General features: G+C 47.1%; 2 protein-coding genes across 2 annotated transcripts in view; one reads left to right on the forward strand and one right to left on the reverse strand.

The window, feature by feature from the left end:
• Window positions 1-4324, forward strand: part of LOC143291906 (uncharacterized) — a 31153-nt gene extending 26829 nt beyond the window's left edge. Inside the window, exons 9-10 of the mRNA XM_076602047.1 lie at window positions 1491-1663; window positions 3732-4324. Of these exons, the coding sequence (XP_076458162.1) occupies window positions 1491-1663; window positions 3732-4095 (537 nt within the window). The 3' untranslated portion in view covers window positions 4096-4324. The remainder of the gene's footprint in view (window positions 1-1490; window positions 1664-3731) is intronic.
• A 64-nt stretch (window positions 4325-4388) lies between these two features.
• The window catches only part of LOC143292433 (metabotropic glutamate receptor 3-like), an 82101-nt gene continuing 66489 nt past the window's right edge, over window positions 4389-20000 (reverse strand). Inside the window, exons 2-4 of the mRNA XM_076602709.1 lie at window positions 11968-14235; window positions 10742-11196; window positions 4389-9760 (exon numbers count right to left, since the gene is read on the reverse strand). Coding sequence (XP_076458824.1) covers window positions 9275-9760; window positions 10742-11196; window positions 11968-13801 — 2775 coding nt within the window. The 5' untranslated portion in view covers window positions 13802-14235 and the 3' untranslated portion in view covers window positions 4389-9274. The remainder of the gene's footprint in view (window positions 9761-10741; window positions 11197-11967; window positions 14236-20000) is intronic.

Raw genomic sequence — 20000 nt, forward strand, 5'->3', positions numbered from 1 at the left:
GTGTGTGTGTGTGTGTGTGTGTGTGTGTTGTGTGTGTGTGTGTGTGTGTGTGTGTGTGTGTGTGTGTGACAAAGAAAAAGAGAGAGAGAGAGGGAGAGAGGGAGAGAGAGGGAGACAGAGGGAGAGAGAGAATGTGTGTGTGTGTGTGTGTGTGTGTGTGTGTGTGTGTGTGTGTGTGTGACCGTGTGTCCTCCATTACCAATCAACTAACCACCCACCTATCCATCCATCCAAACAACTATCCACCCACCCTCTCAACCACCCACCCTCTGTCCAATGTACAGAGATGTCCTTGGAGCTGGAGTCGGACAAGCTATGACCATTTGGTTTATTTACTTAGAATTTATAATCACCGACATGTGTGAACAGATTCTCAATAAATGAACCAATCAATGTCCACCATACAAACTGACTCTCTTACGAAACCGCAAACAGACGAGTTAAACTCTTTAGTTTTGTTCATTTACTTGCAGTCTAAAACCATCAACTTATATTGGACAGACTACCCCTACTCCAAACCCAACCAACCAACCAGCCTTAAACCAAGAATGTTCCAAAAGTATGATATGGAATTCACCGTGGAGTTAGGATCAGCCTTAACTCTCTCCATACGAACGGCGAAAGAGACGACGTTAACAGCGTTTCACCCCAATTACCATCATCAAAATATTGCAAGCGGAAGGCTCTTATACTGAAGACGTGAATGTTGGCAAAGAATACCACAATTCTGACGACGGAAGCTAAAGGTTGGGTCATTCAGACACCCACTGGACATCCGAGGGGTCTGTGTAGAGGAGAAGAGAGGACTGGTCGTACTGAGTGAGTTAATTAAACCAAGAATGTTCCTATAGTATGATATGGAATTCACCGTGGAGTTACGATCATTCTTAATGAGAAACAAATCTGTGTTGACGGGCGCAATAGCTGAGTGGTTAAAGCGTTGGACTTTTAGTCTGCGGGTCCCGGGCTCGAATCTCGGCAACGGCGCCTGGTGGGTAAAGGGTGGAGATTTTCCCGATCTTCCAGATCAACATATGTGCAGACCAGCTAGTGCCTGAACCCTCTTCGTGTTTATACGCACACAGAAGATCAAATACGCATGTTAAAGATCCTGTAATGTATGTCAGAGTTAAGTGGGTTATTGAAACAAGAACATACCCGGCATGCACACTCCCGAAAACGGAATATGGCTTCCTACCCTACATGGCGGGGTAAATAAACAAAACGGTCAAACACGTAAAATATTACATGTCTGTCTGAGTGTGTATATGTATGCGTCATAAAATCAGACCGAATGACACAAGAAACGAATGATGAGCGCCCAATGGCAGCCGTCAGTCGGCTCTACCCAAGGAAGGCAGCAGCAGGCTGTTGTTGCAAATGACCCCGTACCGTGTTTGTGAAACGCTTAGAGAGCTTGGTCTCCGACCGAGGACAGGCGCTATAGAAGTATCCATATCATTGATGCATTCATACATGTCCCTGTCCAGATCACGGAGATGCCGACGGAGCTGGAGTCGGAGGATGCGGCCCGCCCCCTGATCACCACCACCCCCGGCCCTCACGTCATCCTGCTGTGCTTCCGCTGCGAGCAGTTCTTCACCCCGGATGACTACTTTGCCTACTCCACCATCAAGCGGTGGCTGGGCAAGCATTTCAGCAAGTAAGAGGGAGGGGGCGTTGCATTGCATGACAGCGTGTTTTCGTGTACATACTCCTGCTCTACAAGTCACTGGTGGTCTCCATCCTCTTATATGGATGTGAGACATGGACACTGATGGCAGAAACAGAAAGAAGAACGCCGTGGCGAAGTGGTTAGCGTCGCGGACTGACGGCTGGGAGGACGCGGGTTCGAATCCCAGCGGAGGTGGGTTTTTCGGCCCGTGGCCGGCTCCTACTCAGAGTTGAGTGTGCTGTGGGCTTAAATGGAGAGACTGGGACCTCACAGTCGAGTGTCATCCACTTCAAGGATGCGTCTTTGGGTGTGTTGCTCTAATTACATGACCAACACTGCAAGTGTCTGCATCTCTCGGGCCTGGTTAACGCCGGGATATCATTATGACAGGAAGCGTAGAGTACAGCCTTGTCACGCAGTCCCAAACCAAAATGGACCTCCATAGCAACATCGCCATCATCATCGTCATCCTCCTCCTCCTTCATCGTCATCAATATAAAAAAAAATAGTCTCAAAGTCTGTGGCCTTTCATGCCCTGCTCTCATAGTGACCTGTTTGGGCACAATTGCACTGGCTCTTAGTGCTGCAGCCTCGGGGGCTAGTTGGCCTTCGAGACCATCCCCAATGCCGACTGCCCTAAAACCCTCTTGGCCGAGAGAGTGTGGATGTAACTTGGGCAAGACACTCTCCGCTATAATCAAATTCTAGCCCAAATAGTCGGAACAGCAGTTGCCTCCTCTGCTGTTCTGATGGTCATAGTCAAACACGACTGATTAACTTACGTACCCCTGTGTGTGTGTGTGTGTGTGTGTGTGTGTGTGTGTGTGTGTGTGTGTGTCTGTGGCGGGCGGGGGCGGGATGGGGTGGGGGTGGGGTAAAAATCGTAAAAATCTTGTCTTGTCTTGTCTCGAAGCGTACATGTTTCTGACTGTGTGGATGTATTTGTTTGTTCGTTTTTGGCTCAGTGGTTCTTTTTCTTGCTAAAAAAAAAAATTGGCCGAGGAAGTCTCCGGCTTTTGTTTTATTTCAACGAAAATCACTGCTGCGCGGAATATAGTTTGATAACATGCAGCAGAATACAATGCAATGCAATACAATACAATACAATACAGTGTAATTAATTGCGACGCGTCGCAATGCAGCTAGACACGATACAATGTACTACAAAATGATACGATGTGGTAACGTTTATTCAGTCTCAAGAATTAAAACAAATATCATGTCAATCAGAGCAGTGCCTAAAATATAGTCTTTTGCATAAGTTGCGTGCCGAAAGTCACAACAAGGTAACTGCACACACACACACACACACACACACACACACACACACACACACACACACACACAGAGCTACACATAGATACACACAGAGATACGCATACACACTCACACACACACACACACACACACACACACAAACACACACACACACACACACACATTCACATACACGCAGATACACACACAGACACACAGACACAGACACACACACACACACATACACGCAGATACACACACAGACACAGACACACACTCACATACACGCACATACTCGCAGATACACACACAGACACACACACACACACACACACACACACACACACACATTACTTCACGCCCTGACTGTGACTATCTGTCTAGCCGGCTGTCTACCGTCTGTCTCTGTATCCCCACTCCCGCCTGCCCCCCTCAACCCCCCCCCCCCCCAACACTTTCCCCGCATATCCTCCTCCATGTCTTAACACCTTCCTCTTTCTTCCTCCCTCTCTCCCTTCCTCAATTCGTTACTCACCCCAACGTCCCCCCTTCCTTCAGAATTTCTTTCTCTCTCCTAAATTCAAAGCCTGACCAGAACGTAGGGTTTTTTGCGAAGGTCGGGCTGGCTTCTGCTTTATTAAAAAGAAATATTTCATATCATTGAAAAAACAACAACAACAACAACAACAAAACATCAACAACAACAAAGAAAAAACTCTTTACCACAGATGTGTGACCAGTGTACACAGATCAGTCTACACGCTTTTGAGACACACCCTTGAAACTGTTCCGCCAACAGATACGTCATCCTGGTCTTCAGCGGACTGGACAACACCACGGGCAAAGGCGTGGAGGACGTCCTCCGCAACTCCTTCATCTCCATCCTGCGGGAGCTTCCTTCCCCTGAACGCCTCATCTGCCTCAACAACAAGGCGGACAGGGAGACCAGGAAAAAGCAAGGGGAGAAGCTCCTGCGGCTGGTGGACCGTGTCATCCAGGAGAACGGAGGCGGCCATTTCTCCAACCGGAAGATCCGGCAGTTCGAGGAGGAAGTGACGTACCAGCAGAGCCACGGCAAGTCTCGCGAGGATGTGAAGAGGAGGGTGGTGGCTGGGGACGAGCTGGACCAAGTGTTCAGGAAACAGTGCTGCCCGCTGATGTAGAGCTGGAGAGACAGGGTGGGGGTGGGGGTGGGGTGTGGGGGGTGGGAGAGTGATGGTCGAGTCGCCCAATGGAAGCCGTCAGTCGGCTCCTCTACCCAGGTAGGCAGCCTGTTCTGCAAATGACCCCCCCCCCCCCCCCCCCCCAACCCCCCGTGTTTGTAACGCGTCTAGAGCTTGGTTTTTCTGACCGATAAGCATCCACATCATTGTTTGTTGTTTTGGGGAGCTTTATGTTTCATGTCTTTGTCCCCTACCCCTCTCGCCCCCCCCCCCACCCCACACCTTGTGTGTGATATCGTGTTCGTGTGCACTGTCTCTTGACGTAGACTGTTTTCAGTGTGTTCTTTTTTCTTTCTTTTTCTTCTCTTGTGCATGATTGTCAGTTTGTGTGCACTATATCTTGATGTAGACTGTTGTAACTAATATTTGTTGTTGTTGTTGTTGATGAAGTGATCGATGTTTTCTTTAGTACCGTATAGGACTGAATTTTGATACTTTTTGGAAGTATGTTGATTTAGAAACCGTCGTTCCCCACTTCCACATTCACACCATTCCATAATCTCCCACTCGCTCCTCCTTCTTCCTCCACAGACATGCGCAAAGCACGACCACATGCACGCGCACACACTCATACATCCAAACACACACACAAGTACACACACACACACACACACACACACACACACATTCTCGGACACGTTTCACACAAATTCCCAGCCAAACTATCAAAAATGTATAACTTATCAATGAACATCCGGGGCCTAAAAGAGACAAGAGTGACGGTTCTTCGTTGCTGCCTTCTATGCCAAAAGGGACAAAGGGCAGTAATAGTGATGATGATGACGATGATGATGGTGGTGGTGGCAGGCGAATTAAATATAATTCAGTCAAAACTACCAACCCGGTCTACTGATTTATCAACAACATTCTTTTGTTTATTGTTGACATTATCCACCGGGGACCGATCCACTTAACCATTGTAAACATTTGTTTATAATATTCGCATTGTTTTACAAACAATTGAATGTGAAAAACCAAGGACAGATTACCCCCACCCAAAATGCGGTACAGCAAGCTTTTGTTAATGGCACAAACAGCATTTTACGACATACATTGTGTTAGATAGAGAGTTAACAGCATGTCGCATGCAGAAGCTTGTCAAAGTTTTAATGCGTGGACTGAATAGACAGACGACTCATTAGTATAGCGGTTTGTTCACCATTTATTTTGTCCGTGTGACAAAATGAGAGGTCAATAGGTATCGCATCTCCTCTGTCATTTTGCTCACATGTTTGCAAAGGTGCAGTGAATTTCAAATTAAAATACGAATGCTGTTTAGTGCATTACCTTCTTGGCTATTATGAAACAACGACAATAACGTTTTATCAACATCAGTGTAAACAACAACAACACACACACACACACACATACATGTGAGTGTTTGTGTATGAGTGAGTGAGTGTGTGTGTGTGTGTGTGTGTGTGTGTGCGCCCGCGCGCGCATTCCTCTCTCTGTATATCTGTCTTTCTCACCCTCTCTCAAACAAAACTGCTTATTCAAAACAATAGCATTTTTTTGCGCAAACGTGTCTCACATCAAGTGAACTATAAATAAAATGGCGATAGAAACAAACTGGAATTAGAAAAAAAAAACCCACCAAAGCAATCAACACAATGTACATAAAAATACGAACCACTTGTAACAAAAGCTTTTCCCAAAGATATAGAAAACAGACCCCCGACTTTATCTCCTTTCAAAATAATAAAGTAATGTTACTGTCCTGTTTTCTGTTCCACATGAAATACTGTCGACAGACTACAAGGTCCTGGGAATACATGCCAGACAGGCAGAATCCTTGGCCGTAAGGTCTGTATAATTACTTTTTCCCCATGTGTCATTCTCATCCCTTTAACTCACTCAGTACGGCCAGTCCTCTCTTCTCCTCTACACAGACCCCTCGGATGTCCAGTGGGTGTCTGAATGACCCAACCTTTAGCTTCCGTTGTCAGAATTGTGGTATTCTTTGTCAACATTCACCTCTTCAGTATAAGAGCCTTCCGCTTGCAATATTTTGATGATGGTAATTGGGGTGAAACGCTGTTACGTCGTCTCTTTCGCCGTTCGTATGGAGAGAGTTAATAAAAAAAAACACAACAACCCACCTTCTTGCAGTACACTAGGCATTTTTTTCTTTTAATGAATAAATAAATACAATCCAAGAAACAATTAGGAGAACGAGCGAGTAAACAAAGGGAAGGAGAAGTATCAGTATCAGTAGTTCAAAGAGGCGTCACTGCGTTCGGTCAAATCCATATACGCTACACCACATCTGCCAAGCAGATGCCTGACCAGCAGCGTAACCCAACGCGCTTAGTCAGGCCTTGAGAGAAAACAACAACAACAACAAACCCCCCAATAATAATACTAATACTAATAAAATGAAATAAATAAATAAATAGATTAAAAAAAAACAAAAAACAAAATAAAATAATTAAAGTAAAAAAAAAAGAAAGAACAAATAAAAGGAGAAACAAAAAGTCAACAAGAACCAGTAAACAAGCGAGTTAATAAACAGGGATAGTAACAAAGAAACAAACAGCTAACCTTGCATGGTCTTCATTGATGATCAAACTGATGGGTGAATTGTACTTTCCCGAGTGCTTTGGTTCTGCTCTATGATTGCAAGTAAAACGTGCAAAACGTTAAAAAAAAAAAAGCATAGGAAAATCTATGTACATATGTTATGGATTACGCTGTCTCTCTCTCTCTTCCTTTTTCACACACACACACACACACACACACACGCATACACACGCACGCGCGCACTGCAACATATTCCACCATTCGACACCATTTATACACAACAGTGATAGGCCACTTCTTTGCACTCTGGTCATATACTGTCAATACCTCAACGAAAATAGTCAACAAAGGCCACACAGTCATGCCACTAAGTGGCCGCTCTCCAAAGTAGGCCCCGCCTGCTGCCGGCAGGAAACTACAATATATAGTAGTGTCTGACCGAATTCCCATATACAGAACAGTACCTGGTTTGTCCGCTATCGCCTGTGACAATCAACTCTTCGACGGCTGTCCGCTTGAGCTCTGCCGCCGTTCCCCACAAATTGTCCTGGAGCGCTGCGGGACTGGACTAGATCTGGCGCCTCAGTTCTTCGTGTAGAGGGCAGTTCTTCGTGTAGAGGGCAGTCTTGCAGGACATGGGGTGGAGTTTGAGGAGCGATGTCACACGGACATTAGTCTGCGTGGGAAATTTTCAGTTTGTAGAGATGAGAGATGACCTGGCAGATAATGACTGAACTGTTGAAGGAAACCACAGCTGATGTCAGTGTGGAAGCGGGGACTGACAGAAGGCCAGGAGACCCGGCAGTCTGGATAATGTTTGGGCTGTTTGGGGGGGACCCGGGGGTTGGGGGTGGGGGTCGGGGGGTGGGGGGTTTTGGGGGGGAGGGGCGGTTGACGATGACCTATCATGAACCTTAATAGTGTTCAGAGCTGACACACTTGCGATGCCGGTCGGGAAGCTAGAACAACCGGATAATAAACAACACATTCCAAGAAATACATGGCACTCGATTTTTTTATTTTTTTTTTTTTTTTTGCTGTCTAGTTTTACGAGCTCGTTTTCAGTAGTATTCCACCAGCGACACTCATCCCCTCATTACAAAACCCCACCCACCCCACATCCCCATCCACCCCACATCCCCACCCACCCCACATCCCCACCCACCCCACATCCCCACCCACCCCACAACCCCACCCACCCCACATCCCCATCCACACACATCCATGCTGGGTTTGTCTGTCCAAGTCCCAGTACTAGCAATCCACCACAGAGCTATAGAGAACTACCAAGCAGTATACCGCCTTGAGTCCACTTCATTGATGAAACAACACTGCACTGCTGGTGTGTGACTTCACAATGGTGTTCAGGGGTATCTGCTCTCATCCGGCACACGAAGGACACCACCTATATACTGAGCGCCCTGGCGACGACAGCACTTGCCTGGTCGCGGAGTCTGTTCGATTGAGTATCTCTCCTGTGACTGTCCAGTTTCTTCTTCTTCTTCGTTCGTGGGTTGCAGCTCCCACGTTCACTCGTATGAACACGAGTGGGCATTTACGTGTGTGACCGTTTTTACCCTGCCATGTAGGCAGCTACACTCCGTGGGGGTTGACTGTCCAATTTGCAGACTGAGAATTCCTTTGGAATCCCCAGAAAGGCCTCAGCCTCAGCCTCAGGCGGTACCCGTTTGGACCAGTACATCACACGGTACAGTGGGTGGGGAGTTGAAACCGCAAGTACCCACACGCGCGCACACACACACACATATATACATGCTCGCACACGCTTAACACACACACAGTATGCATTCAATACATAAACGTATGCACAAGCACACCTACCTACGCAAAATCAATATTTGATGGTCATGAATGTTGATATCCAAATATACACACAGATGATGTGGATCAGTCTGATGAAGCGCCATCCCAACGCTCCGTAGTCTTCAACGTCCACAGACTGCTTTCGTGATGTTCTACAACAGTTGCCAAAATGTTGACGAAAGTGAGTATTTGATTTTCAATCGATTTCTTTATTATCAAGCTGATTCGATAAAACGTGTTTGTTTAATCTAAAAAAACACAAAAAAAAAAAACAAAAAAAAAAACGAACCAAAAAACCCCAAACAATCAAATTAGAAAAAACAACAACAGCAACAAACAATCTTTTTAGTTTGAACAGTATGCTTGCTCCAATGTCTTAAAATTTGAGATTCAGCAGTAGACAGTTATAAAAACACTGCCTGTTTTAATGTTTTTACACATTCACTTCGACTGGATTACATACAGCATGAACAACACGAACCGCTTGAAATGTCGTGTTGGAACTACGGAGCAGTCTACGTTACTTGCACACTGCATAACCTGCCAGCATACACTCTCTCCAGTGACCAGCAGAGGAGACGAGTCTCCAGCTAGGGGAGGGAACAATATACACTCCCTCTGCTCCTTTCTGGCTTTCACACAGTCTCTCTCATGTCACCGTAACCATAGCGTTGATCATAATCACGTCAATGCGATTACCCACCCTCTCTTCCATCTGTTTCCTCACCAACTTTTCTGTCTCAGTTTCACTGCAGCAACGAACCGCTAGCGTTCAACGAATGATGGCGCTAGAAGCTTCACTACATTTCCCATTTCCTCCACCACCACCACCACCAGCGGAATCATTCGCCACCTTAAGTTTGGAGGAAGGAACCTTGAGCACCGCGTACAGCTTGGGCACGAACAGGAACACCTGACAGGAAATGACGTTGACCAGCAGCGCCAGAGCGAGGCAGAGAGTCTGCACAGCGCCCCGATCCAACACGAAGTAGGTGGCCAGGACCGACAACCACAGCACGGCGATGGTGTAGACACAGATGGTGATGAACTTGGCCTCGTTGTAGTTGGCCGGAAGTTTGCGCGTGGAGAGGGAATGCAGGGCACATGCGGCCATGAGCGCTAGGTTGATGACGAGGGACACCTGGAAGCCGTTCTCGGACACCACACAGACCAGCTCCACGTACTCGTCGTTAAAGCTGGGCATGCGCGTTTGCTGGGAGGGCAGACTCACCACCATCCAGACAACGATGATTATCAGCTGAAAAAAAAAAGAGGAAAAAAAGTGACATGCTTCCTAGTATCATAAAAACGACATTGAGTGAAGAAACTGTGCATGCTCCTTTGATAGGCTGGCAGACTCACCGCTATCAAAGACAACGATGATTAACAGCTGGAAGAAAAAAATATATAAAAGATCATAGGCTTCATAGTATCATAAAAACGACCTAGAGTGAAGAACTGGTCATGCGCGTTTGCTGGGTGGGCAGACTCAACATCATCCAGATAACAGCTGGAAGTAAACAACGAAAAAACAAAACAAAACAACAACAACAAAAAACAAACAAACAAAAAACATCTAAAGGTCAAAAGGGTTTTTAAGCTGAAATCTTCACTTTGTTGTCATAACGAAAACTTACACAGAGTGAATCAGTCGCGCGTCATTATTCATTGTACAATATTATGATTCCGCTACAATGCTCTAATGTATGACTAGCAATAACAATATCAGTTCCGTCTGAAAAGAGTTTTAACATCATAAACACACACACACACACACACACATTTCCCCAACCACAAATTTGCTCCCCCTCCACACACACATACACACACAACACAAACACACAGACACACCCATAAAACAAAACACATACACAACACACGCACATAACACAACAATAACAACAACAACAACAACACCCCCCCCACACACACACACATACAATACACACACGCACACACACACACACACATGGAAACACACACACACACACACACGCGCGCGCGCACAATACACGCACACACACACACACACACACTCACACACACACACACACACACACACACACACATACAATACACACACACATGGAAACACACACACACACACACACGCGCGCGCGCACAATACACACACACACACACACACACACACACACACGCACGCACAATACTCACACACACACACACACACTCACTCACACACATACACCTTCCCCACCCACACACACACACGGCCTACATGCACAAGAACGACGCCCAGCGACACGGCCAGCTGGAAGGCGGGGCTGATGAAGCGAGGCGCCAGCGCCGAACGCTTGCCGGCCACGAAGATCCGGTAGATCCTGTTGATCTTGACCAGCAAAGGGGCGTACACCAGCGTCAGGCTCACGTGGAACAGCAGGTGGGCCACCAGGCAGGACGCCGCAGAAGGCTCCAGAAGGAAGACCACCACCGCCACGCACGCCAGCACGTGGCCACACAGCATGACGGCGCTCAGCTCCCGGCTCGTCGCCTTGATGAGGCGGCTCGCGCGGTTCTTCACGTAGAGCACCGTGCACGTGAGCACGAGCCCCAGCACGAAGAAGTCGAGGGTCAGCAGGGCCAGGCCCACCACGGAGGTCAAGGACACGTAGTGGACGGGGATCGGGAGGCACTGGGTGCGGGTGTCTGGATCGGGCCACGAGAAGTTGTGGGCTGTTTGGGTGGTGGTGGCGGTGGTGGTGGTGGTGGTGGTGGTGTGTTGAGCGATGGAAAGAAAGAAAGAAAGAAGGAAAGAAAGAAAGAAAGAAAAATCAGTTATTGCTCTTTTATTTGCAACTTGGACAAAGAAATCTGTATCATCAACAACATAATCACCAGATCATCAAAGCATCATCAACAACAACAAAAAGCTATCACGGCTACCACATGATGTCTGTGCAGGACACACGTTGCCATATCTACCTGACAGGCAGGTGTGACAGATGGGCATGCCGTCTCCGCCACCAGAATCATCATCATCACCACACTCACCAACAACATAACCATGATCACCATAGCCACCAACAACATAATCATTATCACCATTACCACCAACAACATAATCATTATCACCGTAACAGCCAAAACATAATCATCAAATCATCATCATCGTTATCACCATCATCATCATCATCAACAAAACAGCAACAACAAGGTTGTCATAGCTACACCATGACGCCTGTGCAGGACACACATTGCCCATACTTACCTGATGGGCAGGTGTGACAGATGGGCATGCCGTCTCCGCCACCAGAATCATCATTATCACCATAACCACCAACACCATAACCATGATCACCATAGCCACCAACAACATAATCACCAAATCATCATCATCATCATCATCACCACCACCACCACCATCATCATCATAACAACAACAACAACAACATTGCCATGGCCACACCATGCCGCCTGTGCAGGACACACATTGCCCATACCTACCTGATGGGCAGGTGTGACAGGTGAGCATGCCGTCTCTCAGGAAGGTGACCTCGTTCTCCCGGCAGTCCTTGCACACCCAGCAGCAAGGGGGCCAGATGGACACGGCCTGCTGCCCCACCCGGCATTTCTGTCTGCACGTGGAGCTCGGAAATATCGCTCTCCTCTCTCCTCCCTCCTCCCCTTCCTCCCCGACAGTCCTTTCCTGCTCCAGCCGTCTGACCAAAGCAGGGTGCCACATGATGGCCTCTTTGTTGAGGTAGGTAAAGTTCTGTACCCTCCCGTCCCACTCCCCGATGGTGGCGAAGCTGTAGTGGTTGTCGTTCACCCGGAAGTTGCGAATCTGGTAGGTGGCGATGCCGTCGCCGATGTTGTCGATGCCCACGAGCACCCCGTTCTCCCCGGTGAAGTGGGTCTGCCTCAGGCTGAGCAGCAGTTCCTCGGAGCTGAAACAATGGGTGACGTTGTGCCCGGTGAAGTTGCAGTCCTTGGTGACCTCGTGCAACGCGTAGGCGAAGGCATAGACTGAGTTGACGGCTCTCATCACGGACGTGTTCCTTTCGTACTGCGGGGAGTGGAGGATGGGGAGGTCAGGGTTGCAGAGCGGGAGGGTGGTGTGGTTGGCCCAGTGTATGGTGCACTGAAACATGTCTTGGTAGAACCTGACGAACCAGGGGTTTTCAGAGGTGTTCCTTAGCGTGGAGTACTGGAACTTGTCCTCAAAACGTTTCACGGGCCCCGATTCAAAACCCACAACGAGAAGCCCCACAGAGATGTCCTTGATCTTCATGAAGTCCTTGACGTTGGGCACCAGGGCGTCGCTGGACACCCACACGAAGCGGTCTCCGATGTCTTTCCGGGCCGCAGCTCTCAGGACGCTTCTGGCGTGAAGGGTGAAGAGCACCACCACCTTCACCTCAGGCGTTATCCTCACCAGCTCATCAACCAGGTCGTCATAATCGTCGGCATCGTACTCAGACTCTGTGGCGATAGCAGCAGCCAGACAGAACCCTTTGATCTCCAGAGCGTTACGGATGTAGCGGAAACCGGACAAGCCGTAGACCCCGTAGGAGTAGACGACAGCTACGTAGGTCCACTGGAACTGCTGCAGCATGTCCACGATGACCTTGGCCTGCTGGCGGTCGGTGGGCACGATGCGGGAGAAGAAGCTGAACTTGTTCTTGTCGCTGAGGAAGGGGCTGGAGGAGGCGTAGCTCAGCTGCGGGATGAGGAAGGCCGACAACAGGGCCGCCATCTGCATGGAGCACTCGCTCAGCTCCGCGCCGATCACGCCCACCACGTGGTAGGTCTTGACGGGCGTCTCCACCGCCATCATCCCGGGTATCCTCAACCGCTCCTGCCGCTGCCTGGCTTGCCGCCACGGGTGGTACAGCCCACTGACCGTCTCCAGCCCCGGCCCCGTGGGGCAGGCCGGGTTCCGGATGAACCTCAGAGCGCGCAGCAGCGCCGCGGCGTCCCGGGAGCAGTCGTCCATGATGACGAAGCCCAGGGTGATGCCGGGCAGGAGGTCGGGGTTCCGGTTGATCTCTTCCACGGCGAAGACTATGGCGTGCAGGCGGTGCAGGGCGGAGGGCCGGCGCATGACCGTACCGCAGAGCTGGTCCTTGTCGAAGGCGGTGAGGGACAGCACCACGCCCAGCTGAAGGTCCCCCTCGCGCTCCCACACCGGCTGGTGCCTCTCCAGCTCGTCAGCCCCGCTGTTCCACTTGGGCTCCGGCGACGTCGCCGTGGCAAGACCACCGGCACTCAGCACGTGCAGCAGCAGAGGCAGTGACACTAAGAAGGCCGTTGCCGAGGAGCTGGGAATGTTCCTCATCTTGGTGGGCTTGGAGCGTGGGGACGTGTTTTGTTGTGGGCGGTGGTCTTCTCACTGCTAGTATGGGGTGGTGTTGTCTGCACACGGGTCAACAAGTCTGCTTCACGTTGCTGTAAGTGTCTCCACTCTTCTCGCTCTTCACGTTGCTGTCTCTCCGCTCTTCACGTTGCTGTAAGTGTCTCCGCTCTTCACGTTGGGGTAAGTGTCTCCGCTCTTCACGTTGCTGTAAGTGTCTCCGCTCTTCACGTTGCTGTAAGAGTCTCCACTCTTCACGTTGCTGTAAGTGTCTCCACTCTTCACGTTGCTGTAGAGTCTCCACTCTTCACGTTGCTGTAAGAGTCTCCACTCTTCACGTTGCTGTAAGAGTCTCCACTCTTGCACTCACGCCCAGACCTGCCAGGGGCTTGCAACAGGGCGGCACTGTTCGTCTCACTCTGTAAAAATAAATTAAATGAAAATAAAATAAGAATTAGGAAAGGAAGAAAAAAAAAAGCGCGATACTCTGGTCTGGAAACTCCAACGTTTGAATGACGCAAGCCCACAGATTATAATCACAACATGAAAGCATGGATCACACCCCCACCACTACCTCCCTTCACTAGACCTCTTCTTCTTCTTCTTCCCACCCACTTTAACCATCCACGCTATTAATGTTCACATCCTCCATTCATGATAGAATCTGAGAGAGAGAGAGAGAGAGAGAGAGAGAGAGAGAGAGAGAGAGAGAGAGAGAGAGAGAGAGAGAGAGAGAACAAGAACAACTTTAATCTCCAGGCCTCCGGCCCCTAGAAAGAGGTCAAAAGTACACAATATGGTGATCACTCAGCCACAACAAAATGTAAAATACGTTCTAACTTAAACCTGTAGAACAAAAGTGCTTCTTGTGCATAGTAAATTAATTCTAACTTTCATCATTGTTGTCACAGAATTCCTGTCGTATCTTCAGGGCATTAAATATATAAATGCAGAGTTTACGAATACTGTAAACAGAACCATTCTTCAGAGAGAGAGAGAGAGAGAGAGAGAGAGAGAGAGAGAGAGAGAGAGAGAGAGAGAGAGAGAGAGAGAGAGAATGAATGAATGAATGGATGAATGAATCTTTATTTTCCAACGGTGAAGATATTAGCACTTTGGCCGACTTACACATCTGCCGTTCTTCTAAGAGACACACAAACATGTACGCATATAAATGTAGTTATACTGAATATTTAATATATTATGTATAATGTACGAGTATAACACAGCGTCAAACTGAGAGACGCAACATCGCTCACATCTGTACGGAAGCGAGTAACACACACACGCACACACGCACGCAACCACACACACACACCACACACACACACCAACCCACACATACACCCACCCATACACAACACACACACACACACACACACATACACAACCCATACACACACACACACCACAACACCCTAACACACTAACACACACACACCAAGGGGAAAAAAACAACAAAACCCTAGCATGAATGCTACACATGAATTATTCAAGTGAAATTAACACAGAGAGAGAGAGAGAGAGAGAGAGAGAGAGAGAGAGAGAGAGCGAGCGAGCAAAACATTATTTCAACACCCAAGATCGCTTCCTTCTTTTTATTGATAAAGAATGAAACACATAACGCTCGGGTCATGCAATCTGTGGTTTCTTTTGTATTAAAAAAAAAAGTCACTTTCAGTACTCGCATCCACAGTCGTGCAGGCATACAATGGCACACATGATAACTACGACTAATGTTCGCATACAGGCTTCTGCCAAGAACTCTTCAAGATTTGCTTGCTTTTGTCGTTTGATCTAAACACTTACCAAGCCTGATAAAAAAAAAATTCGAGCCTTTCTGTCGATTACAACCTATTGATTAAATCATTTTGCTCTGTTTCAAAGGAAAATAATACAAGAAAGACAAAGAGAACACTAAGACAGATAATAATAATTTAAAAAAAAAGGGGGGGAAATATCAATGCACACGTGAAAGCATTATAATCCTCAACACCCCACACTCTCCTCCCCTTTCTCCTCTGTTCCACACACAAGTCAACGCTCTCTTTCATTCACACATGTGTGCGCGCATGCTACTAAACATACAGACACACACACACACGCTGCAAGCACACACACACGGGCTCGCGCGCTCGCGCGCACACACACACACACACACACACACACACACACACACACAAACACACACACACACACACACAAACACACACACACACACACACACATACACACACATACACACACACAAACACACACATACACACACACACACACACACACACACACACACACACACACACACACACACACACACACACACACACACACACACACACACACACACACACACACACACACTTCAAAATATGCTGGAACATCTTCCCTTCCTGTTCACGGCAATGGAGGAAGAGAAGTGAGATTTTATTCGTTTTTTTCCGTTCCTTTCATTTTATTTATTCTATCTCTCTTCGCGGTTTGTTTGTTTTCCCGCTGCTGGAAGCATTGCTGTTTCTCACAACAGGCTGAGGTGAGACGGTGCGATGCGCCTGCCGCTTTTTTTTTGGTCTAGGGGGGACAACAGTGAGAAAGAGTCGCGAGGAAAGTTTGCACTGCTTCTCTCCCTGTCATGTTTCAATTTATTGATTTATTTATTATTTATTCATCTAGTCATTCATTCATTCATTCATTTTTTTGTCTATTCATTTGCTTACTTATTCATTTATCTATTGATTTATCTATTTATCCGTAATCTCTCTCTCTCTCTTTGTGTGTGTGTGTGTGTGTGTGTGTGTGTGTGTGTGTGTGTGTGTGTGTGTGTGTGTGTGTGTGTGTGTGTGTGTGTGAAGGAGGGGGTGAAGTGTAGTGGAGCGAGAAAGAAGGTTGGAAGGAAGGAAGCGAGGAGATGTTTTAGAAAGGAAAAGGATGAAGTTAACTTCATCTGCTATCCATTCATTCTTTAACTCTCTCCATACGAACGGCGAAAGAGACGACGTTAACAGCGTTTCACCCCAATTACCACCAGCAAAATATTGCAAGCTGAAGGCTCTTATACTGAAGAGGTGAATGTTGACAAAGAATACCACAATTCTGACGACGGAAGCTAAAGGTTGGGTCATTCAGACACCCACTGGACATCCGAGGGGTCTGTGTAGAGGAGAAGAGAGGACTGGCCGTACTGAGTGAGTTAAAAAAAAGATAAAAGGTGGTGTAAAATCAAAGGTACCTTAAGATGAAGATAAATCCACGAATCTTTGACTCCTTAAGTGCAGAGGTGTTTGTTGGCAGGCCACAGTAGTCTGTGGTGAGGAAGTGAGTTCAGCTGAATGGCTGTAAATGGCAGTTGAGGGAAGTGAGTTCAGCTGAATGGCTGTAAATGACAGTTGAGGGAAGTGGGTTCAGCTGAATGGCTGTAAATGACAGTTGAGGGAAGTGAGTTCAGCTGAATGGCTGTAAATGGCAGTTGAGGGAAGTGGGTTCAGCTGAATGGCTGTAAATGACAGTTGAGGGAAGTGAGTTCAGATGAATGGCTGTAAATGGCAGTTGAGGGAAGTGGGTTCAGCTGAATGGCTGTAAATGACAGTTGAGGGAAGTGAGTTCAGATGAATGGCTGTAAATGACAGTTGAGGGAAGTGGGTTCAGCTGAATGGCTGTAAATGACAGTTGAGGGAAGTGAGTTCAGCTGAATGGCTGTAAATGACAGTTGAGGGAAGTGGGTTCAGCTGAATGGCTGTAAATGACAGTTGAGGGAAGTGAGTTCAGCTGAATGGCTGTAAATGGCAGTTGAGCTCGTTGACTTGATATTGGAGGAGACGGGGATGGGACGGGGGGTGAGGGTGGGGGGAAAAGGAAGGAGGGGGAACGAACGAACGAAATTTTATTTTACGAGGGTAAAAGAGTAAGCACAAAGTACTTGTTTACATCCAGCCCTCTGGGCATAAATAATAATTGGAAAAAAAGAAAAGAAAGAGAAAAAAAAAAAAAAAAAAAGCAAAAAAAAGCGAGAGTCAATTCACAACACCAACGTCAGAATTGCATAAGCATGTGCAAACATAAATATAGAACTTATGTACAATACAATATAGCGATAGATGAATAACAACGAGGACAATAGGGTAGGGGCGTGGTGGAGAGCGGAAGGAAGAATGGACAAGGGGAAGAGTAAAGAAGGTAGGGGAGGCTGACAACAGACAGATATAGTGACAGTGACAGTGGAGAGACATAGAGAGAGACTGACAGGGGAGGAGAGAGGCGTATATATATTGACAATCTATACATGTTTTTTGTTTATAATTGATATGTGTCACATAATCACATGTTTTTCAATAAATGTGCACGATATATGTTTTTAAAGTTAGGGATGCTTTTTACAGTGTTTACACTGAGGCAGGATAATATTTCATTCCATAAACAGCACCCTGAATAAAACAGACTAGATTTAAAAAGATCGATCCTTGGAAGTGGTAACATAACTTTATAAACATGACGATGAGTGTTGGTTACAAATTTATTCTTCAGTGAGGGGGAGCAAATCCAGACATGATTTTGAACATAAATAGACCTTTGTAAAATAGAAGTTTAGTTTTGTTTTCAGTGGGAGGATATCGAGAGCTTTATAATCAGATACAGAAGGGGAAGAAGAGGAGGAGAATAGAAGGGGAAGAAAGGGGAAGGGAGTTAAACTGGTGTCACTCTTTTGACATTGATTCCTTGAGGTTGCACTGTGCCTAGGGGAGAGATGATTTGGCTTTCTATACATTTTCTGTATTGGCAGCCTCCGAGGCTGTTACATGAAGTGCTGCCACTGTTATGTGTGTAAAGGTTATGTCGTCCAGAGTTGAAATGGTTTGTTACTGGAGTGTCTGTTTTGGCAAGTATGTTGTCCCTGTGTTCCGCGGTCATTGAGGATTTTGTAAGTCTCACCCACATATATTTTATGGCAGAGGCTGCAGAACAGGGCATAGAGACTGCATTGGAGTTCGGCAATTGAAGTGGGATCTGATGTGCAGTTTCTGACCTGAAGGGCCCTGATCTTCTGTGGCTGGCTTGATAAATGCAAACGTTTTGCATTTGGATTTGTTGCATTTAGATTTGCCTGATGGGGTAGTGGGGTGTGTAGGATGGAAGGCAGATCGTGCCAAGTGGTCTCCTAGGTTCTTGTCTCTTTTAAATGCAGCCATTGGGGGTTGTCTGAAGATCTCTTTCAGTGCTGGATCATCTTAGAGAATACCGAAGTACTGGTATAAGTCTCTGACGGGAAGGTTGTGTGGATGGTAGGTCAGGTTGAAGACGCAACGGTTTTCTGCATCAGAGGTACTGGTATCTTTGGGGGGTAAGAGAGCCTGGGATCTTGGATTGGACTGTGCTCGCTTGAGGGCTTGTTCTATCGGGTTTGCTGGGTAGCCTCTAGCTCTGAAGTAGGTGCTCATAGTTGCAGTCTCTCTGTTGAAGTCATCGTCATCGCTGCATAGTCGACGGAGCCGTAGGTATTGGGAGTGGGGTATGCTTTTTTTTTTCGTAGTGGGGGTGGTGGCTGGACGAGTACAGTAAGTAGGAATGGGAATCTATGGGTTTGTAATTTCCTGAGGTATGAATAATAATAATAATAATAATGGATACTTATATAGCACACTATCCAGAAATCTGCTCTAGGTGCTTTACAAAAACGTTTTGTTAACATAAAACATTACATCTATGTTACATACACACACCAAAATATGACTACGTACACACACACACACACACACACACACACACACACACACACACACACACACACACACACACACACACACACACACACACACACACACACACACACACACACACACACTGCATACACACATTTTAACAATACATGTGTATCTAACAGCTACCCTAACACATACGCACACATAGGCAGGCACAAACTTACATAAACGCACGCACACACAATACACATTCATATACATGCATGTAGTTATGTACACATACATATGTATACATACATAGTCAAGCACAGCTAACGCCAGGGAAGTGGTTTGCCACAATTGAACTTACTGCTGAGGGAAAAGGTGAGTTTTGAGACGAGATTTAAAAGATGCGAGGGAATCAGAATGACGGAAGTTATCAGGGAGCTTGTTCCACGTCTTTGGCGATTGAAAAGAAAACGATGTGTCCATAGGTCTTACTTCTGACGTGAGGT

Source organism: Babylonia areolata, chromosome 18 (assembly GCF_041734735.1).
Source record: "Babylonia areolata isolate BAREFJ2019XMU chromosome 18, ASM4173473v1, whole genome shotgun sequence".
NCBI lineage: Eukaryota > Metazoa > Mollusca > Gastropoda > Neogastropoda > Buccinidae > Babylonia > Babylonia areolata.